At 33.1% G+C, this 13,563-nt stretch overlaps 1 protein-coding gene and 1 pseudogene across 2 annotated transcripts; both read left to right on the forward strand.

Moving 5' to 3' along the window:
* The first annotated feature begins 2,429 nt into the window (after window positions 1-2,429).
* LOC107029636 (RPM1-interacting protein 4) lies at window positions 2,430-5,423 on the forward strand. 2 transcript variants are annotated; one of them, XM_015231067.2, is made up of 4 exons: window positions 2,430-2,561; window positions 4,083-4,637; window positions 4,719-4,901; window positions 5,121-5,423. In XM_015231067.2, exons 1-4 carry the CDS (start codon window positions 2,556-2,558, stop codon window positions 5,142-5,144), a joined length of 768 nt encoding a protein of 255 aa, XP_015086553.1. In that variant the 5' UTR covers window positions 2,430-2,555; the 3' UTR covers window positions 5,145-5,423. The 2 variants fall into 2 exon arrangements, with proteins under 2 accessions (XP_015086553.1, XP_015086554.1); XM_015231068.2 differs by having other exon boundaries at window positions 2,431-2,561; window positions 4,722-4,901.
* A 5,822-nt stretch (window positions 5,424-11,245) lies between these two features.
* LOC107030267 lies at window positions 11,246-11,875 on the forward strand (annotated as a pseudogene).
* Window positions 11,876-13,563: the final 1,688 nt, after the last annotated feature.

The raw sequence follows: 13,563 nt of genomic DNA on the forward strand, positions 1-13,563 counted from the left end.
GTTCAGGTCAATTGCGCGACTTATATCCATACAAAAAAAAAAGATGACCAATTCACTATATAAATATGAGATTACGAATACTGAGAGAAATAATCTCACACAATTCACTCGTAATAAAAAAAAATCACCTAAGTGACAATATATCATTTGTGTCACAATAATTTTTCAGATAAACAAAACTCTCAAAACCACTAAGACTTCATTATGAATATTACCAAATTAAAAATGAATGAACCTCTATTTATATATTAATAAACATTTTTCTATAAGAAAAATAACTAGCCAAATATGAAGACCTCAGTGTTTTAATTTTCTTTGCGGAAAACGAAGTATATAGTGCTTGAGAATCAGGGTAAATACCCAACAACGAATGAGGTGAATGAGTCATTTCTAATAGCTGATGAAATATTTGAGTTTTTTCAAAAAATAAAAATAAAAAATATAAGAGGCACTATTATAATTTGTGAATATGCAAATATATTACTAGTCAAGTTGTGTTAGAAAGTGATAGGGTCATGTAATTGAACGACGAAGTCAATGGAGCGGACGCGGTACTCAAGACCAAGCCTTAGCCCTTAGTGATTCCGTTCTTCTTTAGTCTTCCACTATTTTTTTTTTGACATTTTATAAAATATTTTAAAACTTTCTTCGTTTATTTTTAGTTATTTTAATTTTATTTTTAAAAGTTAAATTATATAAATTTTAATAAATATTTTTTATATAATTTTAATATATTTAAAAATTTTATTTTAAAATATTAAATTAATATAATCTAATTTAATTTAAAAATTAATTAATTAATACTTGAAAAAGAGAATATAACAACTAAAAAGGAAATAACATATCGAGCGAGGGTATATAATTGGGAAAGACTAATCAGCTTAGCTTGATAACCTACCAAATGCCGTTTCCTGTCTTGGAAAACGTGTTATGACTTTGCTTGACCTAATCTCCTCTTTTCGTTTTCTTTTTTTTCTTCTTTTAATCCTAAATTTAGTAGATTATATTATTTCTATTAGTTACGACTTTTTTTATTATTCTCTTCATTTCATATTAATTTATTTTTTGAAGTTTTATCTTTCATTAGTTAATATTTTGATTAGTTACTAATTAGTATTTAGTAATTTTAAATCATAAATTTTATAGTAATTAATAAGGATAAAAATAAAAAATTATGTTCAATTTATGTCTTAATCTATTTTTTTTTAAAGGTGTGAAACACCTCAAAAATTAAACTAATATGAAATGGATGGATTACCAAACTTTTATTAACTAAATAAGTCTTCTCAGATAATTTAATTAGTTATATCCTGAAATATGTTACTTGTATTAAAGTATGTATACGGACAATATTGATGTCGATACCTTGTTGAAGTCTTTCTTCCTCAATTTCAGTTTTTAGAACAATTATTAAGCCATCATTTGGACATTTAAGATTGTGTGGAATAACATATTATGATCCTAAATTAGTCACACCCCTTCTTTCGTAATATATATATAGGAATAAAATGGTGAGACAAGGCATATAATTAAGGGGTAGGATTTTTGTATGGACAGGAAAGCCAAATATGTGGAATGAGTTGGTCAATACGTTTTCTTATTGGATGGAAAATAGCAGTAGGACAACAATGAAAAATGGAGGCCAAATATAGCTAGGAGTCTGGACTAGCTCGATTATAAGGTGACTAAAATAATTGTTAGAAGCCTCAGTTTTTATGGAGCTTCATGTTTTTTCTAAAGATGTATTCTATACTATACATTATTAATTACAAAAATCTCATGTTTGGTTAAATTTGAAATGAGAAATGAAATAGTTTTTAGATAATGACTATCTATTTTGTTTTTTTATTTATCTCGATCTCACATTATTATTATTATTATATTTATCTTTTTTTATTCTCGTTTCATTATTTTTATTCTCTTATTATTATTGAGTTCTGAAGTCTTCCAACGATCAAACCTTGTGAATTATGTAAAAATCTATAGTTATTTATCTATAAAAGGATCAAAATTGACTTTTTATGACATCGCAAGTCACAACAAGTCAACACTATTTTATTATCATTATATCAACTTATCAGATTCAATGCAACACTTTTTTGGCATGATCATTAGATCTACTCTTCAAATGTTTGAGCAAATCTTGTTCATCCGCAACAAAATATTTTCTTTGTGCATCGGTAAAAAAAATTACAATCCCCAGATCGAAATGTTAGATTATCTTTTATTAATCTAACGTTATATTATATTATTCTTATTGAAAATTTACATTTTTGACTTCATTACATCCTACTCTCTTTAGGCTTCACTCGTAAAATTACCGTTAATATATTATTATATAAAAAAGAAAGAAAGGTGCGGTAAGTGCATGAGGTAGAAGAGTACGTAAGAGGGGAAGAATAGTCAAAAGATTACCGGTGGCGCCGGTCAATGGTTGATGAACCTCTATTTCATTATAATAATTATTGGTACTACCTAACTATTTCTTCTTTAATTCTCATCTTCGCCTCCTCTTTTTCTCTCTGCGGCTTTGATCATTCATTTGGTGAACCACAATGGCTGTACGTTTTCCTATTTCTTCTTGTTCATCAACAAATTCATTATCTACTTTTCTTCTTCTATTTTATTACTACATCATCATGATTTTATATTTATTTTTTTGTAGTATATTGAATCTATTTCAAAAGTAATTTATCATTTACTTTTCTCTAAATTAAGTGAGACATATTATATATGATGATTAAGTCTATTCAAAATAAAATTTGAGGTTTGAAGCTATAAAAATCTATCATCTATTTAATGTGGAATTATGTTAATTGTTTTGGTAGGTAATATTTCACTAATTAAATAGAGAGCCTCCAATAACACATTTGTATTCATTATATATATATGTTAGTTTTCTGCTTTTGCTTCAATTTTATTTTATGATTTTGATAGTCAATATTTGATTGTAATGGTGGGATTTAAGATTTTCAGTAAGAGTTTGAAAAATAATAATGTATTTCTTGAGACTTGGAATCTCAAGGTGAATTTTGAACACGTCAATCATTAAGCTAAGTCAAAATTAGAAGATTCAAAATCAACCTACCTTGTAATTTTTAAGTATTTAGAAAGTTCAGATGACCCCCTCGCTATCCGTCTGGGGTCCGTCCTAGCTTGATAGGTGTCTAGTGAATTAAGAAATGAAATGCTGAATACACTAAGGTGGGAGTTGATGCTAAATATAGTTGGGGGAAGGAGGAAAAGATTAGACAAAACTTGTATTGATCAGATAAAATTAAATATCAAAATAATTCTTCAATTAAGTTTCCAATTCATCAATTGAATCAACAATTTTACCATCAAATAGTGAGAGATATGAAGGCCATTGATTTTGCTTTGATATTTTTCTTTATACCAAACACACCCTCGTATGTTTTTCTTTCTTAGTTTTAAGTCCTCAAATCTAATTAATTTCACCGATGAGTTAATAGTAATTTGCATACTCATATTAATTATTCTATAGACATTGAACAGAAAAACAAACATATAAAAAGAACGGCTATTAATAGATCTTAGGTGAATCGATATAATAAGCATTATACACTTTAACTAGCTCCCTGCCTTCACTTAGACCTCACATCAATAGTTTATGCAATGTAAAAATGTGTTTATAAACAACAAATATGAGTGTAATATATTTTTAATGTACATAGTTATACAGTGTATATACATGATTATATATTATTTATTCAATATTGATACATTGTAGCTATGAATTTCACCTGATTGAAATTTGGAAACTAGTGGCAATAAAGAGCGATAATTCCGGTGTTTGAATACTTATAGACGGTAGTAGATTTACATACAATTTTCACTAAAGATGAGTTTTATATATAGCTGGAGTGCTAGTCAGGTTATCTGATGTGACTGTCTAGCAAGTTCCCAAATAAATGAAGAGTTAGATTCAAAATAACAAAAACACAGTTTTTAGTGATAATAAATACACGCGTTAACGGAGTGAAAAGTGCTTGTGTTAATGATGCATAGCAGAAATCTGCAATCCAAAGCTATGTTGAAATTTCCTCCAACTGTTTCTGCAGCGTCCAAATGTCCCAAAGTTTGGCAATTGGGAAAATGACGGTAATACGCCCTATACTGTATATTTTGAAAAAGCCAGGCAAACTCGTGGTACTGGAAAGATCATGAACCCCAATGATCCCGAAGAGAATCCAGATATGTTTCGTAATCTTGCTCCACCACCTGAAGTTGCTCCTCAATCCAAGCCTAGAAGACAAACAGAGGAACCACCAATTGGGCGTGGTGGACCGGCTAGGCAAACACGGGACCATAGACTAAGTAAAGAAGATGGTGAATTCCGCCAGTATGCTAATTCTCCAGCTCGTAAAGAGAATGTGGGAAGGAAAGGTGCCGATGAGCCATCTCATCAACGTGGTCGTGGATCAAATTCTGGTAGAACTGGCAGACAAAGTATAGGATCTGAACATAGCTTTGATAAATCACCGCTGCATCCACATTACCAGGCAAAGGTTAGTAATGCTGGAAGAGGTGTTGCATCTCCTGCTTGGGAAGGAAAGAACAATTCTTATGATAGCAGTCACGCTACTCCTGGAAGGTCCAAAGTTAAGCAAGACAATGTACGTTTTCACCCTATATATTCTGTTTAAGCAAGGGAAATTTAGTTTGTTGATTCCATTAATTTTCCATCTGTCTTCCAGCAGTCTGATAGAGGGGCTGCAGTTCCAAGATTCGGAGAGTGGGACGAGAATGATCCTCAATCTGCTGATAACTACACACACATTTTCAACAAAGTCCGAGAGGAAAAGCAAGGAAATCCATCAGGGACACCTAGTAGAACATCTAACAATACACAAAAGCACAACTCAGAGGAAAAGCAAAGGGTACAGTAAATCACTTCCCCTGCATTATATTTGATTTATAGCAGGATCTAAGACAACTTCTATAGGCTAGCTATAGGTTCAAACATATCTTTTTCGACTTACAATTATGTATGTATGTATATGGAAAAGAATAAATTGAATTGTACTCAATCTAGTGACGCTAAATCCTGAATTTGCCTCTTATTTGTTTAGCTAATGGTTCGTGTCCTTGTTCTGCAGAAGTGGTGTTGTTGTCCCTGGTAATTATGCAAGGGAGGACCTTGATTTTATTCCAAAACAGCCAAGGGATGTGTAAATAGTTCAACAAATTACTTGTGCAATATATTAGAGTAATTCATTTATACTTTGTTCCCACAGAATTCTGCAATTGTATTGTCAACTTGTATTGTACTTGTGTTTGTATGTTACAAACAGTGCTTGCAGATTTTTTATGCTTTCTCAATGTTGTATGTGTGAAGTCTAGTATTGTTGCTTGGTCTTTTCTGGCAATGCAAATGCTTATAATATTTGATTACTGCTCAACCATTACTTTATTCTTCTAAAACAGAATTTTGCATTTTTAATAATGAGATTTGAAGTATCTAATTATCCATAAATTTGAAGTTGATTCCTTTGCTTGTTAGTAAAATTCAAATACTGAAAAGGGTCATATTTGTCCTTGTACTTTTAGAAAAGGATTGTATTTATCCTTCGTTTTACTTTTTTTTTTTTTTATTCAACTCTGATTCATATTTACCCTTTTAATTGTGAAGTCCACATCACTCCCTCATATTATTATCCTATGTGGCTACTACATGAATATAGTCTTCTCTGATTTAATTATTATACCTCACCCCTAGAAAATTGAAAGGAATCAAGTGAAAAAAATCTTTTCCAATTATTTTCAAAACTTGGCCATCCAAGCGTATACATAAATACAATCTGCAGCTTCTACATAACTCTCAAAATTCATTACCAATCTATCTGTATCTTCTTTTCTAATAGTTACATCATTAAGCCTCTTCTCCCAATCATCTCTCAAAATTGATTTCTTTGTCCGGCGATCACTTGAATAGGGCGAGATTAATCGATCTACATCCAAAATTCTGGCTTCCCTTCCCAGGAGCGCATCTACAGAATAAAGAGAGCACGCATCACACTCTTACGTGAACTACAAATTAAAAAAAAAAAAGAGAAGATAAATAGAGTTCAACAACATAATCAATTACAATTAAGTGGATAATAGGCCATTAAATCAGCAAATAACTCAAACACACATTATTACTTCACCAAAATTCACATTCGACTTCCAAACAACTGATTTGAAGCAACAAGATTGATCAAATATGAAAGATAATGTCAAATTGGGGGCAAAAAATTGATGAAAGAATAAAAAAAATACCACGGCTTCAATTTTTGCTTAGCGGTGATACAGAATTCAGAACAATGACATTAGTGTTCAACAAGTCACCTTGAAGAACCTAATTCTTTTGGTAATTTCTTCCCTGCTTTTGGAGTTTTTTCAACCTTCTTGTCCTTCGTTGGCTTCTTCTCTGTTGGCTTTTTCTCTACTTTCAATGCCAATGGAACTGAAATGGAGAATCTCAAAATGGATTTTGAGTAAAAAAATTCATTTGAATTTTAGTTTGGGTAATTATTAAATGTAAGAAAAGGAACATATGTACCAGTACCACAATTATTTAGAGCAAAAGAATAGTAATGATTTTTTTTACTCGATTATGATTTTTTTTACTCGATTACTTTCAATTACTTTGAGGTAAGGTGTAATAATACAATTAAAGAAGATTATATTCATGTTGGTGCCACATAGGATAATAAAAGAGAATGATTTGAAATTTAACAATTCAAAAGATAAATATAAAGGGAAAAAGACTTAGTATTATTTAAAATAAATTTTTTTTATTCCCTATAATTAACGTGGCAAAAAATAAAAACCACCATTTGAACTGTAAAAAAAAATTAAAAGCTTCTTTTTACTATCACCCTGGCCCCACCCAACACCTCTTCTTCTCTTTCTTCATAGAGAACCATTTTCTTCTTTATTTTCTTTCACCATTTTTTCATACCCAATTTCTATCCAAATCATTATATCTTCACCAAAATCCTCTTCCCTCACCCCTCATTATATCCTATTTTAATGCTTATTTGATTCACCATTTTAATTATATTTGATTTCCCTCTTTGACTTTGTTGGTGGTTGATCAAATTGACCATTAAATTTAAAATAATAAAATATAATGATGGATTTGTTGGCGAGGGATGACAAAGAAGAGAAAATTAAGGAAAAGGTGTCAAATAAGTCTATTTTTGTTTTTGGTGACAGATTGATCAAGAGCTGATCAAATTCTCTTTAAAATGTAATTAGGTAAATATGGAACCAAATTAATATTTTTAAAATTTTCTAATCTTTTACAAAATACAAAAAGCACACTTTTATAATTCAAACCAAATCATTTAAAAAGAAATTTTTTTTCATCTTCCCTCCTCTCTTCTCTCTATTTTTTTACTTCCTCCCTTGGGGGATGTTCTACTTCTTCCTTAGAAATTCAAAAATCTGTCGTTACTCTTCCTCTCCATTCATTACTCTTCCTTTCCAGTCCTCCATTACTCTCTCATCTTTCTGAACTGTAATCGTGTTCGGCTAGAAATGGGTAAGTTGTTTTTTTTGAAATATTTTACAATTTTCAAAGGTTTTTTTCTTGGATTAATGAATAATAAAACGTTCTGTCGATGTAAAAATTGAATAATCGATTTAATGTGTGTATTATTTATTATTTTTGAAAGAAAATCAGTCAACTCAAAAAATCCTTATTTGAGGAAATGTATCTTCATGTATATGTATTTGTAATGTTATCATTCAGTGAAAAGTCATTTTTTGTTGCTGTTGTTGTTCTTTTTTTTGGCTACTTTGTTGATATGATTTTAGAAATATAGTGTTGTTCAGGCGTCCAAAATATATTTAGTGTATGTCGCCACGTTTTAGAGATATATTGGTCATTTGTTGTCACATAAGATTCAAATGTTGCAATAATCTGTACAGATGTGTCAATATATGATGCATATGTTGCTACATAAGATGTATATGTTGCGCAACAGCAGGTACATATGTGGCAACATAATGTTAATTTATCGCAACAGACTATCCATCAGTTGCAACATATTGCTATTATTATTTTATAATGAATTGTAAAACCTCAATATTTTTTTATTTACTTTGTAGATGAAACGATACAAGAAGTTTCATCCATGACAACAACTCAATCTTCTAAAATGAAATGCTCTTTTTGTCTATGCAAAGAATGTGAGCAGCAACATGATTATTTAAATAGTCGTGTTAAAAAACTCACTGATATTTTTAAGGAAATGTCTCATAATATTGATGTGCAAAGATCCAAGAAGACTTCACAACCTTTGAAACGTAGGAGGTTGAAAGAATCTATTTCTCAAACACTTTCTATGATTATTGAGAAGAAAGAAAAAGAGAAAAAGGCAAAGGAGGAGAAGGAAAAGGAGGAGAAGGAAAAGGAGAAGAATGCAAAGGAGGAGAAGGATAAGAAGGCAAAGGAGAAGAAGGAGAGGGAGAAGAAGGCAAATGAAGAGAAGAAGAAGGAGAAGAAGGCAAAACATGAGAAGGACAAGAAGAAGAAGGCAAATGAAGAGAAGGAGAAGGAGAAGAAGGCAAAACAGGAGAAGGAGAAGGAGAAGAAGGCAAAACATGAGAAGGACAAGAAGAAGAAGGCAAATGAAGAGAAGGAGAAGGAGAAGAAGGCAAAACATGAGAAGGACAAGAAGAAGAAGGCAAATGAAGAGAAGGAGAAGGAGAAGAAGGCAAAACATGAGAAGGACAAGAAGAAGAAGGCAAATGAAGAGAAGGAGAAGGAGAAGAAGGCAAAACATGAGAAGGACAAGAAGAAGAAGGCAAATGAAGAGAAGGAGAAGGAGAAGAAGGCAAAACATGAGAAGGACAAGAAGAAGAAGGCAAATGAAGAGAAGGAGAAGGAGAAGAAGGCAAAACATGAGAAGGACAAGAAGAAGAAGGCAAATGAAGAGAAGGAGAAGGAGAAGAAGGCAAAACATGAGAAGGACAAGAAGAAGAAGGCAAATGAAGAGAAGGAGAAGGAGAAGAAGGCAAAACATGAGAAGGACAAGAAGAAGAAGGCAAATGAAGAGAAGGAGAAGGAGAAGAAGGCAAAACATGAGAAGGACAAGAAGAAGAAGGCAAATGAAGAGAAGGAGAAGGAGAAGAAGGCAAAACATGAGAAGGACAAGAAGAAGAAGGCAAATGAAGAGAAGGAGAAGGAGAAGAAGGCAAAACATGAGAAGGACAAGAAGAAGAAGGCAAATGAAGAGAAGGAGAAGGAGAAGAAGGCAAAACATGAGAAGGACAAGAAGAAGAAGGCAAATGAAGAGAAGGAGAAGGAGAAGAAGGCAAAACATGAGAAGGACAAGAAGAAGAAGGCAAATGAAGAGAAGGAGAAGGAGAAGAAGGCAAAACATGAGAAGGACAAGAAGAAGAAGGCAAATGAAGAGAAGGAGAAGGAGAAGAAGGCAAAACATGAGAAGGACAAGAAGAAGAAGGCAAATGAAGAGAAGGAGAAGGAGAAGAAGGCAAAACATGAGAAGGACAAGAAGAAGAAGGCAAATGAAGAGAAGGAGAAGGAGAAGAAGGCAAAACATGAGAAGGACAAGAAGAAGAAGGCAAATGAAGAGAAGGAGAAGGAGAAGAAGGCAAAACATGAGAAGGACAAGAAGAAGAAGGCAAATGAAGAGAAGGAGAAGGAGAAGAAGGCAAAACATGAGAAGGACAAGAAGAAGAAGGCAAATGAAGAGAAGGAGAAGGAGAAGAAGGCAAAACATGAGAAGGACAAGAAGAAGAAGGCAAATGAAGAGAAGGAGAAGGAGAAGAAGGCAAAACATGAGAAGGACAAGAAGAAGAAGGCAAATGAAGAGAAGGAGAAGGAGAAGAAGGCAAAACATGAGAAGGACAAGAAGAAGAAGGCAAATGAAGAGAAGGAGAAGGAGAAGAAGGCAAAACATGAGAAGGACAAGAAGAAGAAGGCAAATGAAGAGAAGGAGAAGGAGAAGAAGGCAAAACATGAGAAGGACAAGAAGAAGAAGGCAAATGAAGAGAAGGAGAAGGAGAAGAAGGCAAAACATGAGAAGGACAAGAAGAAGAAGGCAAATGAAGAGAAGGAGAAGGAGAAGAAGGCAAAACATGAGAAGGACAAGAAGAAGAAGGCAAATGAAGAGAAGGAGAAGGAGAAGAAGGCAAAACATGAGAAGGACAAGAAGAAGAAGGCAAATGAAGAGAAGGAGAAGGAGAAGAAGGCAAAACATGAGAAGGACAAGAAGAAGAAGGCAAATGAAGAGAAGGAGAAGGAGAAGAAGGCAAAACATGAGAAGGACAAGAAGAAGAAGGCAAATGAAGAGAAGGAGAAGGAGAAGAAGGCAAAACATGAGAAGGACAAGAAGAAGAAGGCAAATGAAGAGAAGGAGAAGGAGAAGAAGGCAAAACATGAGAAGGACAAGAAGAAGAAGGCAAATGAAGAGAAGGAGAAGGAGAAGAAGGCAAAACATGAGAAGGACAAGAAGAAGAAGGCAAATGAAGAGAAGGAGAAGGAGAAGAAGGCAAAACAGGAGAAGGAGAAGGAGAAGAAGAAGAAAGCAAAGGAGATGGAGAAGCAGAATGAGAAGGAGAAGAAGAAGGAGAAGGTGAAGCAGAAAGAAAAAGCGAAAGAGAAAAAGAAGGGAAGAAAGTCGAAGTTGTCAGTTGTGATGTGAAGCGACAATATCCATTTGAAGGTTTTAACATTGACGGCGAGGGTCCAACTGAACTAATGTAATCCTTCTCGCAATGGATACACGAGGGTCTTTACAAGCATCATGCAAAAAAGTAAGTAAAGTAAGGTCGTTCAACTATTATTAGAATTTCTTCTTGTAGTCTAATAAATAATGATTTATAATGATTACACAATTGCAGAGGAAACAAGGAGGATCACTACTTATGCAACGGCTCAAAACTTGAATTTGACCAACTTGATTTAGTAGTTGCATTTCCAATGAATAAGGACTAGTTCTACGTAATGTCTCAACCCAATAGGTGCTAGAATGATGAAGTAAATCCATGTCCACTTTTATATGTATTGTTTAGTACATGAATATATACAATTAAATCGATACACTTGTTTCATCTATGTGTGAAGTATGTGGATGTCATATTTTACTATTTGCGTAAGAAGTCGAAGCAGCAGATTCATTCTAAGTATCAATATACCACCACTAGTTGTTTTTTCAAAACATACATTGACAATTCTAGTGAATATGAAGATAAAATCATTGACATAATGAAAGAGTATACTATACCTTCTAGAAGGCCATGGCACTTGATGGATGATGTTTATGTCCCTGTAAATAGTAATGCGGAATTTCATTGGGTCTTGACAGTCGTTGCATTGAAGGAATGGTGTATAAAAGTGTGTGATTCCATGTCCTCAATAGGTCTAATAGAAAACTATCCTCCGAGATTCAAAAGATGGCTACAATGTTGCCAAAGTACCTTGAGTTGAGTGGATTTTTTGAGCAAAATGACCGAACCAACTGATTAGTTCTCAAATGTTACCAAGGAAAGAACAAATCTCATCCATTCAAATTCAGTCATGTTACTGGTATTGCCCAACAAGAAAGCAGTAGTCTGTAAGTATCACAATATTATTTTGTCTTACGACTATCGAAATGTGATGTTATTATATTTTCTGATTGATGATATACCATGCAGAGATTGTGGAACTTTTATTGCTGTATACGCTGCGTATTTGAGTGATGGATTACAAGTACCATCATGTGGAATTAGTGCTGACACCCTTCGCTTGAGATATGCTTCACTCCTATGGAATTATGGGATTGTAAAGGCTCGAAATGGTTATGTTAGTGACAATGAAGACCCAGAGATGTGTAGAACTAAAAAAAAAAGCTAAGATCGATGAAAATGTTGTGTTTACAACCGTTGATTAGATAGGTGGTTATGTATTAAAATGTTTTTTATGATTATTTCGATTTTGTTTAAACAAATGTCAATTATGATGGAAAGGATCAAAATTATATGTGGCAACAAAGCGAATCATCTGTAGCAACATATAGTATTGCGTCGCAACATATGTAATTTCTGTACTAATAAACATGACAAGATTATATGTGGAAAAAGATCGTATATATGTCGGACATATAATATTTATGTGGCAACATATGTCACAATTTGAATTGTCCTAATTTTAAAAAAATTAAACGGCTTTAATTTTCATTTTTCTATCCCCTCTCTCCTCCTCTCTCCTCTCTTCTATAAATGTGTCATTTCGTATTCCAAGATTTGTTTATTCATTATACTAATAATTAATTTCAGTTTTCTCCTCTCCTGTCCCTTTGCCAGTACAGTACACTTCTCCTTCTCTTCCTTCTTTCACGGATCATCTTCTACAGCAAAGGCGGTATTGTGTTGTCCTCATAATTTCTACTTTATCGTTGATATATATCTTATCAGGTAATATTTAATTAAGGTTTGAAATGCATTTGCTTGCTTATCTCCTTATTATCCTGTTTTGACTTGTGGTTGCAGATACAAATATAATGGCTCCTGACCAAACAAAGATCCAGAAGAAGGCTAGGTCTAAAATTTCTAGGAAGAGGAACGAAAATACTACATTTTTAGAAAATTTTGCAACTGAAGCAGTTTCTTCTTCTCAAGCAGAAGTAGAATTTTATCAAAAGAAATTTGAACAAAGACAAGTAGTGGAGGAAGAAGATGGAAAACAAGAAGAAGTTGAGAAACAAGGGAAAATAAATAAAGTTCAGGAAGAAGAAGGGGAAAATACAGAAGTAAAAGTTGTGTCACAACAAGAAAAAATAAATGAAGTTCATGAAGAAGAACAAGAACTTCATCAAGAGTTCAATGCTAGTGGTGATGATGGGATTAAAATCATCAATGCAGACACTTTTCATGTGCATCTGCAGCCTGATGCTAATGGTGACAGCATTATTAGGTCAGTCTTGGAAAGTCCTTTCGTCAAATTCAGGGATATCCTCAAGAGAAATCGATTGGAAGATTTTTTCAGAAATAGTTGTTTTGGTCATTTTCTTGATTTACCCATTGATCACTTCCACGTATTAAAATGACCATCGTGTATGAACTTCTGAAAAGAAGTTTCATTTTTGAAAATTCCAATAAGAAGGATGAGATTCTAATTAATTATTGTGGTATGCCAGTTTTCTTTGGCATAAGAGAGTTTGCCATAGTTATAGGATAAAATGTCATCCTCCTGTTGAGCCCATCGCTGAATACATTGTTAAAACAGAACCACAAATAAAGAAAGTAGTTAAAGAAGTAAAAGAAGCAGGACAATAGTCACTGTCAACTGAGGAGCAGGACTTGATGTCCCTTGTTGGCAAAAGTTTAAAAAATTCTGACTTATTAAGTTTGTTGGAACGGGAGGATACATCAAGGAAGCACAAGGAGTCATTGTGCTTACTTTGGTTTACACATAATATACTTTTGCCGAATGATCGGGCAACACCATACTTTTAAAGTATGTCAACTTCTGTCAAGATATTAAAGCTTTCAAAAACTACCCGCGGGGTCATGAGAGCTTTCATCTAACTGTCGACTACATGT

This window comes from Solanum pennellii, chromosome 9, assembly GCF_001406875.1.
Source record: "Solanum pennellii chromosome 9, SPENNV200".
NCBI lineage: Eukaryota > Viridiplantae > Streptophyta > Magnoliopsida > Solanales > Solanaceae > Solanum > Solanum pennellii.

Coding starts and splice junctions, on each gene's coding strand:
- LOC107029636 (XM_015231067.2), top strand. Junction 4,638..4,718: donor CCAAAGTTAAGCAAGACAAT/GTACGTTTTCAC, acceptor TCTGTCTTCCAG/CAGTCTGATAGAGGGGCTGC. Junction 4,902..5,120: donor ACTCAGAGGAAAAGCAAAGG/GTACAGTAAATC, acceptor CTTGTTCTGCAG/AAGTGGTGTTGTTGTCCCTG.